Below are 18,328 nucleotides of genomic sequence, written 5' to 3'. Positions count from 1 at the left end.
GTGTGTGTTCACTGCTGTGTGTGTGTGTGCACTTTGGATGGGTTAAATGCAGAGCACGAATTCGGTATAAGCCTAATGTTGTTGTTTTTTTTCGCATGTGACTGATATGTCTCATTTTGGTAATGGGTCATTGGTAATGGGGAATCAGCATTCTTTAGTGGTTTAATGAATGAGTCCATTGTCTAACGCGCAGTCAAATGAGATATTTTTGACTGTTTTTAAACTCTGCATTTCACCCTGGTTTTAAAATAATATATAATAGACAGCCAGGATGTCTTACACTCTGAAGAACTTTGGCTGTCTCCACACCAGGAACACTGATGGAGTCAGATTGACAGTTCGGATGTTGACGTGCAGGTCTACAGCTGCCTACCGGGTGCAGAATTTGATTCCTGTTTGACAGCCCTCAATGTCCTAGTTTAATACAACACAACACAACACATTACAGTATCAACGAGCAACTATGCTTGAAATAGTCTGCAGTACATTCTGTGAGATACCAAAATGCGTAGGCGACATCGAATAGAGATGTTCGTGTAGCTCATTTGATGAAATGGAGTGCATGTACTGATAAAATCTTAAAATGAACAGGTATAATTGAGTGTTTATCTATTTACAGTGAAAAGAATCACCCCCTTTGAAATCACATGAAGTCTGATTAAATGTTCTTTCTGACATTATTATAATTTTTACTGAGTAAATACAGCTGGATAAAACAAAAACTGTGTCCGTCTTCGTTTGAGGCTTCAGATGTGTGCAGGGTGATTATTTTCTATATGCACTGTCTGTGTGTGTGTGTGTATATATATATTTATATAAGATTAAGGTTGAGTGGCCTGATGTAATAAGTTTTATCAGGATCTAGGGTTAGCATACAATGAATCCTGGGAATTGTAAGTCATGACCTTTACCCTTCACGATTTTATCCTGGTTATGAAGACAGAGGAGTGAACATGTTTGGCACACTAATAAGTGTGCATGTGTTTTATAAGGGTCTGAGGTGCATGCTGGACTGAGAAAATTGTCCATGCATGAAGAGCGAATTAGCAAGGCTCAGTCTGTGCGCCAGTAAGCAAATGCATGTGTGTGTATGTAAAACACTTGGCCTGGATAGATGGGGAAAGAGGGTCAAGGGATTGGTGAGTGGTGAGGTAAGAAGGGGGATGGGGATAGAATCCCGGTGAGAGAAAATGACAGAACTTGGGAAAAAAAACAACAGAGTGCACAAAGACAAGAGAGGAAGATAAACTGCTCTCTCCCTCTCTCTTTATTTGCTCTAAATAAACCTAGTTCGTGCTGGCTTGTGCAAGAGCCACACAAACCACACACTTTCTAGGGGTACAATTTCACATCCCCCTAATTACAGCGGGGTGTAGCGTTTCTTATTGCATCCTGCCAACGATTGTACTCAAATACGAACACACAAGGTCACGGAACAAATGAGAGGCCGTCTTTAAGGTCCTTATTAAGTTCATTAAGCGCAGTTGTGAACATTTACATTCCCTTCCAAGGCGATAATTCACTAAAAATAGTATTTTTACGCCTGGAGTGCGTGTTTTCCTTTAGTTGTGTTTTATTTTCAGTGGCAGATGTAAAAAGGCAGTGCATTATTCTTCTTTTCTCCTTGAGGATCGAGAATAATGACCTCTTCTGTATGAACATCTTGCACATGGTAAGAGTGTAGTCATGGAGACCTTGCTGTCAAGAAAGGTACCGCATTTTACTATTACACCCTCAGATGCACACACACACACATCCAACCGCATTCTAATGCTTTCCCAGAAGTCTACGGTGGTATTGAAGAGAGTATAATCAGTATTGCAGTATAATCCTCCGTCTGTGTGTCCCAAAACTGTCCCGAAACAGCTTGCCCCATTTTTCTTCCCACAAACTCTCTCTCACTCCTTCTCATTTACATTCCCAGTACAATGCAAGTCCCCCCCTTAACCCCCACCCCTTTTTTAAAGAGCCCTAAAAAGTGAATGAATGTAGGCCATTTGGTTGCAGCAAGTTCCTCTGTCTGATTCCTAAAGCATCCCTGGGCTCATCCCTCTCTCCACCCTGGGCAAGAGTTCAGTAGGGTGCTCAGTGTGCCTTCAGGTTAATCTGTGGAAGGAGCAGATGCTGGAGATCATTAACCCGAGAGAACCTCCTAAGTTCTATTTCTGAGATTGGCATCTTAGCTTCCTAGCGGTATCACAGCAGTGAAATAAGAGAGAGACCCAATTCGCTGTGTCGCTGCTTGTCTTCCCGTTTTCCCTCAAGTTTGTGACATTCTGCATCCAACAGTCTTAAAACTACATCAGAGGGCTGGGCGGTATGAATGAAATATGTCATATATAAAACATATATAGAAATATATATAGAAATATGTCAACCATATCATTTAAGTATACAGTATACATACACTAGTAACACTACTGTTTAAAAAGAGAGTTGTGAATTCATCATTTTATTCAGGATGCAATGAAATTGTCAAAAGTGACAATAAAGACATTCAATTGAATACTGTTACTTTGAACTTTTTATTTCTCAAAAAAAAAAAAAAAAATATATGAAAAAATGTATCATGGATTCCACAAGTAGCAACTGTTTTAACTTCGAAAATAATATTAATAAATGTTTCTTGAGCAGCAAATCAGCATATCAGAATGATTTCTGAAGGATCATGTCACACGACATGGAAAGTGGAGTAATGATGCTGAAAATTCAGTTTAGCCATCACAGGAATAGATTACATTTTAAAATATAAGAAAACGGTTATTTTGAAATGAAATATTATTAAACAATAATAATTTTTTTCACGGTTTTAAATAAATATAAACTTTTGAAGGGCACTAGATTACAAATAATTGTATTTTATTTTGAACACAGTTCACCATATTAATATAGACTTGAACTGATCTCATGTGTGCAGCTCAGCATATTCCAGCTTATTTACTTTAACTTCAAACGTGACTCATGAAGTCGTATTTATTATGTTTATTGAGTTATTTCTCAAATATCACATAATGTTAGAGCTGTTTCTGTACTGATTACAGACTTGTCAATTATATGTTAGCTTTTGGTTTATGCTCATCTATTTAAAATGAATAATATTAAACAAAAGAAGTACAAAATAAATTAAATTTTATACATTTATAAAATAAAACAATTGATAATTTTTTATTTTTTATTTTACTAAATGAAAAATTAAAAGAATAGTACATTTTATGTAACCCAAAACATTTGCAGGTTGAGTTTTCCTGCTAAAATGAACATTATCAAAAATATATACTGTACTCTTAAACTGCCATAAGATTTTTGTCATCCCGCCCACTCCTCCACCGACTCCTCAGCAGTCACAATCCCCCCTGCCAGTGGATACAGCACGTTGTTCCTGCTTAGACCTCCACGAAACAAGCTGCCATGTTCATTCCAGTAGAAATAAAGTATTTCATAAATGTTTTTCTTCCTCGCATGGATCATAGATCAACCAACACCGATACTGTTAACAAGTTGGCTAAGTTTGTTCCTGCGTGGGAGAGCCCCCAACCCATCTCGTGGAATAAATGAACACATTCATCCACTGCCGAGTGGAGCTCTGTTCCCACCACAAACCAGAAAGCAAACAAGTCTGAAGCACTGCTCAACTGTGTGAGACCATTTCTTCAGTTTCTTCTTGGCCATGTCTGCTCCTTTAAGACCCACGGTGGATTTGATACACATTCCCTGTGGTAGTTTTGTGACCCTGTATTAGTTCTCCTCCCTTCCTTTCCTATATTTCTTCTACATTATCTCTCTACACAAATCTGTTTAATTCCATTGGGTCATGCATGCATTACAAAACAATTTAGAAAAAACGCTTAAAGCTTTATGGTTTGAGTCACAGAACAGCTGTGCACAATAACTAGAGATATCACTGTACTATTCACCATAAATGTACAGTCATTTATTGTTTTTTTTCTGTCACATGACTCCATTCATGTAAAACATTGGGCTTGTTTTCTTTTTAATCTTTAAATCAATTTTGTTACGTGTTATTTAAATTAATACTAACAATCATTGAAATCTTCAGTTCATTCATATTTAATGTTCAGTAAAGCTTGTCTGAGTAAGCAGGGAGGCTGGGCTTAGCGAAAGATCACTTGTCCCATACGGAAGGAAAATATATTTACCCATATATTTCTTAAATTATATTGTCATATATTGTAATATATTATTTTCCCTTTTTATTTTCTAATATATTATATATTTGAATACATTTAATAATATATTACTGATACATATATTATATAATATATTGCAAAATATACAAATGATTGCCACTTTCAATATATTGCAATATATTGGAAAAAATAAATATACTGTATATAAGAATATATGCTTAATATATTACATGATATTTTCCAATATACTGCAATATATTTTTGTTTCATAAGGGGTTGCGTTGATTCTGCTCATCTTTTTTTTTTGAATAAGAAATGCTGAAAACTAATAGTTACACTAACATCAGAAAATTTAAGTTTATTTAACCACATTTATGGCATGCAATAACCTCTAATATGTCACCCTCAAGAGATCAGTTGATACATTTTCAACATTATTCACTCTTGACACTTTGCCGTGTATTACATAAGTCACCCACACCCCACAGTAACTGATAGCTGCTTCTTGTATTTAACACACAGGTACCTGAGTTCATAGCCCAGGGTATCAAACTCCATTGAGTCACTGAAACCGAAACGGATCTCATAACGGCCATCATTCCACTTTAAAACGTCATGCTATTAAGTACAAAATACATTTACATGACTTACCTCTCATACTCCTGGTTGTCATGGTCACACCGTGCATCCTTGTGCTTCTCCCAGTCCTTGCCGTGACGACATGTCGTTAGGGAGATGATATCCTTGCCATTGTGGATGTGATGCAACGCATTACGAGTGTCTGAGCCGATGCCCGTCAAGTAACGTTTCCCTTTAAACATCAACAAGTATTTACGCCTCGGCGGGACGGTGTTGCGAACTAACCATCCCCTCTCTCCACCCTTCTGGGGGTGTTCTTTAGAGAACAAAGGGATGGAAATGTCAAAGCCCGGTCGGAAGTGTTCCGTATTCAGGCTTGCTTTAGCCAGGATGGCCTGGCCCACGTTAAAGCCCAAGTCCTCGGTGTAGTTGGGCCAGGTTCCGGAATAAAGGTTGAAGATGACGTGATTCCGCCCATCGTTCCAAAGTGGGTAACCTCGAATCCGCTCGTCCACGTTAGGCACAAACTGTGTCGATAACTGGTCCCTGTCCAGCGTGTCGATGCCCAGCACGAACAGACATGCCTCTCGAGGGTCTGACGTGTAATACCGTGACTCCGCGACCGAAGTGAGGATCTTGCGGTAACTCTCGGACACACGCTCGCCCTTCTCTAGTGGATAGATGTAGACCCGAAAGCCGCTCTGCCCTTGACATCGGGCAAAGTCAAAGCAGGTGTCCATCCTGCAGCGACTGTCCTTGTAGATTCCGGCCCACGACTGCCTCCGCTGCCTTGGTGAGTCACCCGAACCCCCACCATTTTGCAGCTCGGCCTGGTCGGCATAACCCAGGAGCAGGTCCCGATCCAACCAGTTGGGCCAGGGCCGTGTCACCTCCCCCCTCTTGTGGGTGATGAGACCCAGGAACCGTTCCTGCAAGCCGCCCCAGTAATAGAGCAACAGCCAGCAGCACATGCACAGGCCCAGAAGCATGTACTTCTTGCGTGCCTGCATGAGGCCGTCTCTCTCACCCTCTGTGCTCCAGGGCCGTGCCGGGAGCTTCAGCAGGGGAGAGACGGGATGGACAACAGGGGCCGAATCTCCAGCATAGCCCCAATGTCCACTCGTCCATCAGCAAAAACCAGAGACACGGATGCACTCTTTCTTTCCTGTCTCACTGCTTCTGAGTTGTGTGTTCACAGGACGGTAAGCCCATGCGACAGAAGTGTGTGTGCACTCTGCTGTCGTCCGCTGTAAGTGATGCAGTGCAATTTCTCTCTTGGTAGTCCTTCTTTCTGCATGGCTCAGTGAATCCCCTCTGTGTTACCCTAGCAGAAATATTAACAACACACTTCAGTACACAGCCTTCTGTTCATTTATATCTGCACTGCCACGTACACACACTCTTATTCTATCATCAAACACATGAAAATATTAGTGAGCAGTGCATTACAGTGTGAAGGGACATATTTCAGGCATTTTTTAAAAAGTGGTGCATTGTGTTTAAAAAAAAATGAGCATGACTACTAGACAATTAACTCATGTACAGTACAATATATTTTGTACAGTATATTCAATTATTTGTATTTAATCAAATTAAGCCTTTGAAAATGATTGGAATCAGTCTCCTGACTTATGCCAGTCCACAACTTTATCCCGGAGATCTTTTGAGTCGTGCCACCCATAGTTGAATGTTTGCTTCAGTTGCACTACCAAGGACTGAGATGGTCCAGGAAAGCTCTTTTCCTGCTAAGTTCATCAAAATGGCCAGAGCTGAACACAGTTGAATGTCAAAAGTGTGCCATTGAGAAGGTGATTCGCTATAACTGATTTTTAGGAGGGGGGTGATACTTTTTCCAACTCCGTGATTAAAAAAAAATGTTTCCTCTGACATGTTGGTGTTATAAGTTTCACTTGGATGTTATAAGTTGCACTCAGTAAATACAGCTGGATAAAACAAAAACTATGTCCGTCTTGATTTCAGGCTGCAAAGCAACAAAATGTGATCATTTCAAAGGGGGTGATTATTTTCTATACCCACTGTAAAAGGTCATTTCACAGTTTGAAAAACGGAAGTCAACAAAATAACATAGTCCAGTCAGTTTTGCACAACATCAAAGCTCTCCACGCGTGCGTTATCAAGTGTCTCATCATGTGCCCAACCCTGGTGGTGGGCACAGAAGACTTTGTATGCACCGGTATGAAGCCATGCTTGATTTGAAATGGGTGTATTTAGTCTTCTGGTCTGAGTCAGTTCTGCTGTTTTCACACACACACTGGTGCAGTGTTTGGAGTGAACATGCAAAACATGAGCTGGGGAGCGATAGCATCTACCCTCTGCATGCTCCAGTTGAACGGAGATGAAGGGGGTGAAAAAATAAGGCAGCTTTAAGAAGCCTAAATCGAAAGTGAGAGCTGAGATTGAATCTGATGCCAGTTAATCTGAAGGGAGACTGAGGTTCTTTTTGGTTTGTTTGTTTGTTTGTTTGCTTTGCCGGGAAACACGCAATGGTTTTGAAGGGGAGGTGTTTGTCAAGATCGTGTCCTCCTCTCATCAAAGTGTGTACCTGTCTCTGTGTGCGGCGTCCCACAGAAAAGGTCAGTGTTTCTACTGCCAGGCAATGCACAAAGACAGCTTTCAGGTCTCACCTGCCTCACTTGTTTTTCTCTTCTTTCGCCTCTCCTCTGATTCTGCCTTTCTGCTAAATTCCTCTAGAGTTTCTGTCTTATCTCTTTAAGCCGTCTGACCACTGTCTGACCCAGAGCTAACAAATCTTAAAGAAGAAAACAAGTCTTAATGAATATAAAGAGCCTGTGTGTTGATATGCATGCATGTGTGTGTTGCTTATGGATATTCTTGTTATATGCATTAATAATGTGTGAAGGGTACAGAACGAGGGCAAATGCAGTGTGAATCCTATATACTTTTTTTAGTGAACGTGTGTGATCACGAGTGCTGCCGTTCTACACGGTAAAGCTCCCCTCATGAAACACTGGAGGGCAAGCGCATATTTGTCGGGAAACAGATGCAGAGGATTCCATTACAAGCTGCTCATTATTAATGCACGACTCCCTTAGTTAGGACATTGATTTCCCTTCTTTCCTTTCGTTTGGCTTTTCATGCCTCACAGATTAAGTTAATCTCAATTTTCCCTTGAAAATAAACTGCAGTTAAGATTTCCACGAGGATCACTCATGCCAATCCTTACTAAGGATGCCAGAAACAACGTAATGAATATTGGACAATGCAAATTTGGATCTGGGTGAACCTTTTTTGTCTCCCTCACTCGCTCATCTCTACTATGATCATAAGCAAAATGATAGTAAATAAAAGAAATAAAATATACATATACAATGGCAGCCTACAGTTTGGAGAAATTAATTAAGATTTAATTTTTTTTTAATTTATTTAATCAAAAATAAAGTAAAAAAAAAGATTATTGTTTTCTGTTTTATTACATTGTTAATATATATATATATATATATATATATATATATATATATATATATATACATATACATATATATATATATATATATATATATATATATATATATATATATATATATATATATATATATATGTGATTTATTTATTTATTTATCACTGGACTAAATGCTGCTGAATAAAATTTTATTTTACAATATATTAAGAAAGAAAGCATTTTTTATATTGTATTAATATTTCACAATATTTACTGTATTTTATCAAATAAATGCAGCTTTGGTGAAAATTTGCGACATCTTTAAAAAAAGCTTTTGGCTCTAGTGTATATACAATTTAATATTATTCTTTTGACTTTATATACAAATATAAAAAAATTGCTATACATAATGTAAATGTCAAAATGATAACTCATATAGAATCAAATAGATCTAAAACATTCCCTCATATCAAAACAATGGCACAAAAAGTGTAACAGAAGGCAAAAAAAACATAGTTATTTAAAATGCAGATTTAAAGAAAAATCACAAATACAGTAATTGTTATAGGAAAATAAGTATTTTGTCTGTATCAGAGGATTTTATAATGAAAAAAAAAAAACTAGATGGGTCAAGTTTTTGTCTCCAATGTTCGAAATAAATGAACATCTTTTTTAATGTAAGTGTAAGAATACACTTTCCTTATTTTACATCCGGATTATGTAACCACATTCCAAATATTCCATTACTCCCCAAGCCTGCATCCAGCTGACAGAAGGTTGAATCAACGGGGGGGAGTGATCACTAGCCTCGGCCCTAGAAGGACTTTCTCTGTCTTTCTAACTCTTCCTTGCAGTTTCCTCCTCCTATCACAATTACTTTTTATTTTTCTCATTCATAAATGCTCTTGCTTTCTCTTCACACTGCCACTGTAAACCTCTCCCGCTCTGTCTTTCTCTGCACCGTATATCGAAACCCGGTAGGGCTCCAGAAACAAGCTGGGGGCACTGTGATGAGATCGAGATGTGATGGCATATTGCTCGATCACCATGACAGGAAACAGCTGAATAAGTGAACACAGCCTTCCAAACTTTGAGTGATCTGTCTTCTGGACACTTCATTAGCTTTTTCAGAACAAGTGTTTTCGACTTGTAAAGTCCCCGTGCGAAGGGAAAAACTATGCTTGTGTCTTTTGGCAAAGGATAGTGAATATGGAGAAGGACAGCGAGCAGGTGGATGTAGCCAAGAGGCAGCAGTTGTAAGCATGTTGAGATAGTTTCCTGTGTCGTGCCTGCTGCAGACTGCTCCGGCCTGAGCCGTTTTCTCACATGACGAGTGTGTGACAGCTGGACATGGAGCTTATCTCCCCTGACCCATCTCCCTCCATGACCAGTAAATCAGATCCATACTAAAAAGCCTGCTTGGAGAACATTTCCTTACGTTCCCAAATAATATTGTATACATTAACATAATTTACTGCTTTTAAATGCTAAAAGTGTGATTTCCGCAAAAATGACAGTAAATCAAAATAAAAAAAAGTGCTGTTCATTTTAACCTTCTGTGTAACAAATATTGTATTCACAAAAGTATTAAGCAATGCAACCATTGTCAACATTGATAATAATAATAATCAATGAATTTAGAATGATTTCTGAAGGATCATGTGACACTGAAGAGCTACTTTTTTTATTATTATTAAAATCCTATAGTTAATACGTTTCCCTTGCGTGATATTGTTCAAATAATTTAACACATCCACATCCTTTACCAACAAAGTCAACCACAATTGTATACCAACACTAGGCCAATGTGTACTACTAGCCTAGTATTAGCTAGCAGCTAATATTCAAACACAAAAACTGTTCTTCTTACAGCAGAATCTATGAGTTTCTCCATCAGCTTGGCTTCAGCTGCCCAACGTGTAAAAAATGTTAGCGGCAGCTGATGTTGGCGAAATACAAATAGTGTGGCGAGTTGGGTGAGGCGGAGTTAAAATTAAACACGAAACTCTGTCATTACAGGTCAAGGGAGAGCGACGGCGGAGCCAAAGCCAACGGCCCAGCCTAGTTCTGTTGCATGTTTGCGGTGCTGAGACTGACCCATGCTGAGATTGTGGTCAGGCCTGCTGGGACATCAGTCTGGCTTCAACTCTTTTGAGAAAACACAGACCCAAATGACTCAAGTCAATGTGATTTCAGAGAAGAGGATGTTTATGAAAAATCATAAAATTCTGACATGTTCTGCAGTAATCCTCCGAAAACGCAGGGAAGGAAAAGAAGGATCAAAGGATGAAGATGAAAAATTGAGGGCAAAGAAGTTGTTGTGATTTAATAACCATCTCGAGCTCTCTGGTGCAAAAAGGTGCATTATGGTTATTAAGACGCTTCTTCTTGATCTACTTGAACACCCGCTGCTACCCTCATGTTTTTATTTATGGACAACAATAATTACCAGCAGGCTTGATTAATTATGTCTAAACAATATGCTCCTCGCACACGTGCTACAAGGGCTAATTATCCTGACAAACAGGATGGGCTGGGACAATTGGAGGATATCAGCAGTAGTCATAATGAATGTTACAGTTGAAAATCTCATCAGCTTTAAATGTCATAGACGTACTAGAAACATGAGCTTTCCATGCCACAATGTCTGGCTATTCATTCCCAAGCACCTCCTCTCTTTGACCTTCCTCTGGCCCAAATGAAGTTATATACATTTTGTTGTATGCCGCCATGGAATGAGTTATGAAAGCCTGTCAAAAGGGCAGAGATTCCTGCCATTTTTCCGTCCCCTCCCGGTTCCCCTGCTCTTTCAACTCCATTGCAAGGGTGGACGCTTCATTCATGTCACATGGTGCTCTCATAATGGCACAAAAATCAAGTGAAATATCTATTCAGATTCCAAGGCCAGTTGTGTGCGTTAGTTTTCTTCTAAAGCCTCTGTATTGCTCTGCAAGCCTTTTAGATAACTCATCTCGTAAAAACCTATTACTGCTCTGACACAGATTTGAGAGCTTTGTTGAATCTTAACCACTTCTTGGTATCTTGGGATCTAATTAAAAAGGCAATTACTACGTGCAACATTAAAATGCTGTGATGATCCGAATACACCTGTGATAGCTACCTAACTGCAATCACAAGGTCTGATCTACTGTCTTCAATATACAGACTACGTGAGCCAACTGCCGATAAACCATTCTTACATAAAGTAAAAAAAGTGTATATATATATCTTTCTGAAATACACTTGCAATTGCAATGCAATTTTATACAAATGTCGATGATCAATTTTTGCATAAAATAATACAAAAAAGTAAGGAATCATATAATGTGTATATATTTCTCACTGAAATACATTTGCATTGTCAATGCAATTTTAACTATGAATTATTAAATGAACTTCCCATGAAAGTTTTTTATTATTTTTATATATAATTACAACAACCGTAGGACTTCTATATTAAGCATAACTATTTTGTTTTCATTCAACACAATTTACATTCATATGTTATTTTGGATTTTACGTTTTTTTATGTTTTACGTTTATAACTAACCTTTATTTATAAATGCATTTTCGATTTATTTTTATATTTAAATATATATTTAAGTTATATAATAAGTTGAAATCAGTGGATATCCATCATGTCTCGGCAGTTTAAATGAATTAAGGTTTACCACTGCTCCATTTGCACGTGTATTCTACTGCTCTCGCTTGTTTTTACATTATATCACTAGTAAAGCTCGGATTTTGTTGGTTACCTGTTATCATCGCGTTGGTCTCTCGTTATTGCTGCATCCTCATCATCATCTGCCGATACTGAACGTTTCTTTCTCTTCTATCTCTGTAAGACGCCCTGCTTGTTATCAACAGCACAATATAACGTGATGCAATAACACTCATGCCACACAGTGCCCTCCTGAACCGCACCGAGGATACCTCGGCTATCTTCAACCCCCGTCTCTCTCTCTCTCTCTCTCTCTCTCTCTATCTCTCCCTTCTCGACTCTGAAGCGCGTGTCTTCTCGCTTTACCAGCTCCTACAACCTGATTGAGTTACAGAGCGACTCGCGGAACCATTCTCGCCGGGCGCGCGCGTAATCTCACACCTCCTCCCGCGTGTCCTCTCTCTCTTCCCATTCTTTAATGATACAGAAGAAGATTTGGGCAAATATTAATATTCCATCGTGGGCTACAATTCGCCTGAGGCTTGTTTGTTAGAGTTATCGGCTTCCAGACAGAAATCGCTCATCGTAAGAGGCGTTCTTCCGCTATAATATTGTGGGTTTCCTATCTTCACTGCGCGTCAGATCGTGTGGATGAGTGAGATGAGACTGCCGCCTGTATATGTAGTCATTAAGCACACTGAAACGCCAGCAGCCACGTTAATATTTTAGCGAGCTGGTGGATGGGAGCTGTCGCTGCCTTGTGCATGAAATATGACAAGGAAACAATGGTCGCAGTGCCCTTGGGGTGGGCTGCGCGCCGCCGCGTGTTGAAGTTCCCCGGAAATAGCGTAATACAAAAACATATGAAATCATTAGCTATTGAATTAATAAAAATCATAATGCGGTGCAGAGGCACAATGCAACACCCTTATATTCTGTATTACAGTACCTCGCCCCGAACTTCAGCAGACGCTCTGTGGTGCATTCCGCCAATCCCGTTCAATCGCACCCAAATCACAGCGTTCGGATGCTGATCCTTCCGTCCCTGCCTCTGCACACTCATATACAGTTGATGCGTGTAGATAGCGTCCGTCACAGCATCATTTCATGGAGCTACATTGTTCATTTTCTCGCATCCACAACATTCCAGTCGACCCCGCCCCCGGCGCTCGTGATTGGCTCAGAGACTCGGGGTGCCTTCGCACGAGCTATATTTAAAGTAAACAGGCGCACATCTGGACAGCGGTGCGCGTCACTGTCGCCGCAGGTCGCGAACTGACGCTGCGCGGTTAACCAGAAAAGACCTTGACGACTTGAGAAACTTTTTATCAGAGTAAAAAAAGAAAAAAGGGGGTTATTATCATCCTAAGGTTATGACTAACGATGGGAATCGTAATCTGATTACTTAACGGTTCTTTCAGTAATTTTGCCCGATAAATATTTAGAAAAACGAAATGCATTTCAAATTGCCTCGTAGGGTCTGATCAGAGATGCTTCATTTTAGCAATAAGTTTGAGTTTTTAATGGGTTTTCATAGGCATTTTAGAGATGGCATAAACGTATTTATAGATTGGATATGAAATATATATATAAACACTCTGAATTAATTGATTTTTTTATAACATAGCACTGATTTAATAAAATCATTAAAATATCATAATGTCGAGAACTTAATCTGGAGTCTGGGAAGGCGTTACAAAATCGCTACAGTGGTCGCGCTGTAAATACAGTAGCAGAAGTGTTGAATAGAAGTGTTTGGTCTGCGTTATCTTAAGAATTCACGCTCCAGAACTGAACGGTCAACTGTATTTTTGGGACCTGTACTGAGTAAGAACCATAGACTGTATAAAAACAGGTAAGAACTCGCGGGTGCAAATAAACTGACGAAAATGTCATTATGTGCAAATATCTGTCAAGCTACTGCCCTCTTGTGGTCAAACCGAGTTCTCACATCACTTTACTCTAGTCCAGTTATGAAACAAACAAGAAACGATTTGAAAATTTATTAAACTCTTTGACATTACGTTCAACTATTCAGTCAATAACTTTTCAGGCCACTGTTATCAAAATAGAAAATTGAAAACTGTCTTTTAAAAACCTTAAATTATTTATTGCATTAAGTAATCTTTATTTTTTAATCTCCCTCCAGTAGATGTGAAGATTGATCATTGGGCTTTTAGAGTCAGAAGGTAAATTTTCTCTGTCAGTGAATCCAGTCCCAATGATCTGTACTTTTCCACAAAGGCATCTACAGACTCCAGCAATTCAATGTCACATCCACCTCCTGAAAGATGAGACATCGCCATGATTATTGGATAAAAGTTATTTAATACATAATAAATGATGAAAACATCTAGGTACTAAATAGATAATATGACATTTCAGAACATTGACCAAAACTCACCATATTCACTTTTTACATCCTCTTCCAAAACTAAAAATGGCGGACCTGTATGTCAAATGTGGCAACAGAAAAGATCAAATACGAAAGACAAGACACATATGCTTTATAACGACTCATAATAGTTATGATGAATTATTCTATATGTTTTTCCCTCTAACATTACCTTTATATTGCTCAGGATTATATTCCATTGTGTCCAGAAGATATCTGCAGTCATTGTTCATTAAGGACATAAGGAGAGTAGCATACCTTGAGGATGAAGAGAGTATGTATTTACATACAATCCCACTTAAATTAATTAAAAAATAAAAGGACATGAAATATTTATTTATTTAAAACCAACTTTTGCCTGTCACATGGGTTTATAGCCACCATTGCTCCTCTATCCCAAATTCCGCCGAACTTTCCTGCAACAGCACTACGTGAGGACAGAGACCAAAATGACAGATGCATTTACATTTACCAGATGCTTTTATCCAAAGTGACTTACAAATTGAAATGTATTTCACTTGACATTTTTTATCGTCTAAATTTAGAAAGTATAAAATGCACCTGGAGATCTTGTATAAATCACACTGATAGATGGAGATCTTTCCATCTGCACTCTGAAAACAAGGAAAATGCATTAGTTGAGAGATCATGAAACTGTCTAACTCCATTAGAGAAAGCTAAGGCACTGTGACCAGCTCACAGTTGGAGTGTATTACACTGAGGGGCATCTGTCTGTATGAATCAGAGGAAGCCGCTAAGACACAGCCAAATGCCATTATAACAATACAAGTGCATCCACCTTATGCCTAACCTCATTTGCTTCCAGTTACTTTTAGCTGTACAAAAAGAGCCCGTTATGCTGCTTTATATTGCAAACTGGTATTTGCAATATTATTATTCATTAATTCATTATTAGAAAATTAAACTCACTGATTTGTAGCACTTAATTCTTTAGAATTTACTGCACAGTTATTCTTCAAGTTATTTACCTACAGCAGCTAATTAATCAGAAGTCTCGCACATTCTAATGGCTTGCTTCTGCATTGCAAAATAAGGTGGATAATAACTCAATGTATGATTTATGGGCACTGTAATCTTTTAAGGCTAATTTTATCATTTGTTTGTGCCAAGCAAACGATATGGATGACAAAATGTGAGCCCTTCAGGTACCTTGAAAACCTTAGCTCCAGGAAGGGCTGGTACTGACTCTTCATTAAAAGCAAGACTCTGCTCTGCAAAGAATTGTTTGATTCCTTTTTCGGAAATTTCGACTCCAACAACTGTGTGACCCATATCAGCCAGCCTGAGAACATTGTTTGGAACATTTCATGGAGGTGCTAGTAAGATTTGTGACATTACTCATTAACACAGCCTTTAGACCTTGTACCATTTCATGTCCACAGCTTTTCCGCATAGCGGGAAGAAGAATCGAACCTCCTTTCGTCCACATATGACTTTGTCCAAGTTTTTTTCCAGCAAACTACGATAAAGGTATAAAAATTTGGAAACTGAAACAATTGAATGCATTGAATTATAAATAATAAATTGAAAATACTGTGTGGTTCCTCTACACATTTATGGATACTTCTAAACGAACATTATTCATTCATAAGCAATACAAGATGGTGTCTATACCACGGAGCTACAGTATATGACGTGATAAAATGCATGATTAACTATAGTGTAATAGAATTTTGTGACATTTTCACTGTTATCAATCTGAACCAACAGTGAACTGACTTGAGCTGAATATTTACACTGTTGTATTTTTAGAGCTGCTTTGCATTAGAAGTCTCATATTTGATTTAAGTTTTGATCACTGATTCTGTTATTTTTCTGTTTCTTACTGTGAAGCTGCTTTGAAACAATGTGTACTGTATTGTATGTGTGATTACTTGTGCACGTCAGGTCTGTGAAAACTAATTTTTCCTTCCTGCCACCTGTCCTCCCACTCGGACAAAGCCATCACTCTATTTGCCTGGGTAGACATCTCTTCTCTTCTCTTCTCTTCTCTTCTGGGTAGCAGACAGTTGCTAATGCTATATGTGCAAATAATAAAATACAACTAAGCACATCATTAAATTAGGAGAAACACATTCCATACCAGTTCTATAGTTCACGTCAGATGTTTTGGATCTAATCAAGCTACTGTGGCCCATATTTATGTTCTCAGATCATCTGTCAAGTTAATCAAGTTGCATGACATGCGCTTGTTCTCAAAATGCATAAATCTATGCAAGATAAGAGAAAATGTCATCAAGACTATATGGAATAGAACACTTCTACTGGTGTTTCTGCATTTAAAAATGTTCAATATTCATATTCAGTTAATGTTGTGTTAATAATGTTGCATTCAGTTGGGTATACAGTACACACACACACTTTATTAATATCATTATTATAAACGAAATACTTTTTCCCCCAGCACATTATTCCTTAAGCAGTCAGAAAAGGACGCAAATTAATTACCAAGCCTCTCAAACAAGTCTTCAGAAAGTAGTCTGGTTTTTCAGCGCATGATCAACTTGCATAATCACAATGACAATGCATATATCATATCATCTTTGAATTGTTGCTCTCTCTTCATGCTAAAACTGTCACAATATCAGTACATTTACCCTCTGACTCATATCAATTTCTTTTACGGTCTATGATATCAATGGACTGTTACTGGTCCATTACAGAGAGAACTTTTAAGTAGTTCTCTGATATTATTGTGCTATGTTGATTTAATTATTGTTTTGGGCAACGATCGTTGCAGCAGCGACGTGCTTTATAAGAGAACACTCGAACTCAAAATCTAAACTCAGTAAAAACATAAATGTTTATCAAACAAGTAACTTTATTTTACTTTTAAGGAAGTGCACAATACAATTCAACAATCTTAAAAAAAAGCACTGAGCATGTTCAGCCAAAATCGGTTAATCTAACGTTATATGTAATACGAATCTGTAGCAGTCGGTGTAAATGTTTGATAAGATTTCAGATCTTTTACCTCACTTTTTCAATTCAGTGGCCACCCGAAGAGCAGCTTCTCACAGCAAAGTTTTCGCTCACATGCATCGGCTTCATAACAGGAAGAATTTGTACGTAGTGGGCGTGGCCTTTCACACAACGACAAACGTCACACGTATAAGAAACATTGGAGACATTTATTTTATTATTAAAAAAATATACTGTTGCTAAGCAGCTTTAAAACATATGATGAATGAAACTTTATTGAAAAAAATTCAATATTTCAGATGTTATTCTATTGTTGTGCATTTGGAAATGGATCGTTATGCATAATTAGGCTTATTATTTTACTTTTTAGTATTTTTATAAACAACGCCTCTGTGTCTCGGTCAAAGAGATAAATCAGAAAATAATTGATATTACATTATTATTACTTTTTATTTTATTATTTTGATTATTATAAATAGTCAATAATATGGCAAGAAAGAAAAATAAGGTCTTTCAGATCTCCCCCTAATAATTACATGACAGGAAATGATGCCTTCCTCTGAATGTTGGGACTGAAATGACAAAACAAACAGCTTGGAGTTCATCAGGTGAAAAATATAAAGTTTAATTTTGATGTTTTTTAAAAGTCTGTTGCTATGTGGTTTGGTTGTGTGTGTGTGTGTGTGTGTGTGTTTGTACATATTTTTCTATCCTGGTGGGGACTTAAACCTGGATGCCCGCTGACTCATGGGTACTTGGGGGGGACATGGGGAAACAAGCTTATAAATCATACAGAATGAGTATTTTTGAGAATGTGAAAATGCAGGTTTTCGGTGAGGGGTAGGTTTAGGTGTAGGGCTACAGAATATAGCTATGGTTTGTACAGTATAAAAACCATTAAACCTGTAGAGAGTGCCTACAAGGATAGTGAATCAGACAAGTTTGTGTGTGTTTTTTTTATATTTTTCATTTTTTGTTCCTTTTTTTTTTTTTTTTTTTTGCACAAGCAAAATCAGCAAATTAGGTTTTGTTTGTTTACAGTTGCTAAGCCAAGAAAGAAGTGAAAGAGAATTAAAAAAGGGTACATAACAGCAGTTCAGGAAGCAACTGGAGAAGTGGCAAAAGCACTCTGTTTTCTAACATAAGCTCATATGGTTGGCAGACATCAGGAAATAATTATG

At 38.0% G+C, this 18,328-nt stretch overlaps 2 protein-coding genes across 5 annotated transcripts in view; both read right to left on the bottom strand.

Annotated features, from left to right (window-relative positions):
* The window catches only part of LOC113062301 (exostosin-1c), a 48,988-nt gene extending 35,887 nt beyond the window's left edge, over positions 1-13,101 (bottom strand). The window contains exons 1-2 of one of the 3 annotated variants that reach the window (XM_026232051.1): positions 12,759-13,101; positions 4,800-6,051 (exon numbers count right to left, since the gene is read on the bottom strand). In XM_026232051.1, the coding sequence (XP_026087836.1) occupies positions 4,800-5,737 (938 nt within the window). In that variant the 5' untranslated portion in view covers positions 5,738-6,051; positions 12,759-13,101. The other 2 variants (XM_026232053.1, XM_026232052.1) reach the window with 2 other exon arrangements.
* A 682-nt stretch (positions 13,102-13,783) lies between these two features.
* Positions 13,784-17,309, bottom strand: LOC113062300 (probable thiopurine S-methyltransferase). Of its 2 annotated transcripts, none has more exons than XM_026232049.1 (9): positions 17,200-17,309; positions 16,100-16,243; positions 15,592-15,684; positions 15,375-15,507; positions 14,766-14,818; positions 14,557-14,631; positions 14,377-14,462; positions 14,214-14,258; positions 13,784-14,093 (listed from the first exon to the last, which is right to left on the bottom strand). In XM_026232049.1, the coding sequence occupies exons 2-9, from the start codon at positions 16,192-16,194 to the stop codon at positions 13,975-13,977; spliced, it is 699 nt and encodes a 232-aa protein (XP_026087834.1). In that variant the 5' UTR covers positions 16,195-16,243; positions 17,200-17,309; the 3' UTR covers positions 13,784-13,974. The 2 variants fall into 2 exon arrangements, with proteins under 2 accessions (XP_026087834.1, XP_026087835.1); XM_026232050.1 differs by having other exon boundaries at positions 13,964-14,093; positions 17,205-17,303.
* Positions 17,310-18,328: the final 1,019 nt, after the last annotated feature.

Source organism: Carassius auratus, chromosome 44, assembly GCF_003368295.1.
Source record: "Carassius auratus strain Wakin chromosome 44, ASM336829v1, whole genome shotgun sequence".
Taxonomy (NCBI): Eukaryota; Metazoa; Chordata; class Actinopteri; order Cypriniformes; family Cyprinidae; genus Carassius; species Carassius auratus.
This window is presented reverse-complemented; position numbering and strand designations above follow the sequence as displayed.

Excerpts from the sequence above, each read along its gene's own strand:
- LOC113062300 (XM_026232049.1), bottom strand. The coding sequence starts at position 16,194 with ATGTCTACCCAGGCAAATAGAGTGATGGCTTTGTCCGAGTGGGAGGAC. Across the intron at positions 14,632-14,765 it reads GATTTATACAAGATCTCCAG|TGCTGTTGCAGGAAAGTTCG; the intron begins GTGCATTTTATA and ends GTCCTCACGTAG. Across the intron at positions 14,094-14,213 it reads GGATGTAAAAAGTGAATATG|GAGGTGGATGTGACATTGAA; the intron begins GTGAGTTTTGGT and ends CTCATCTTTCAG.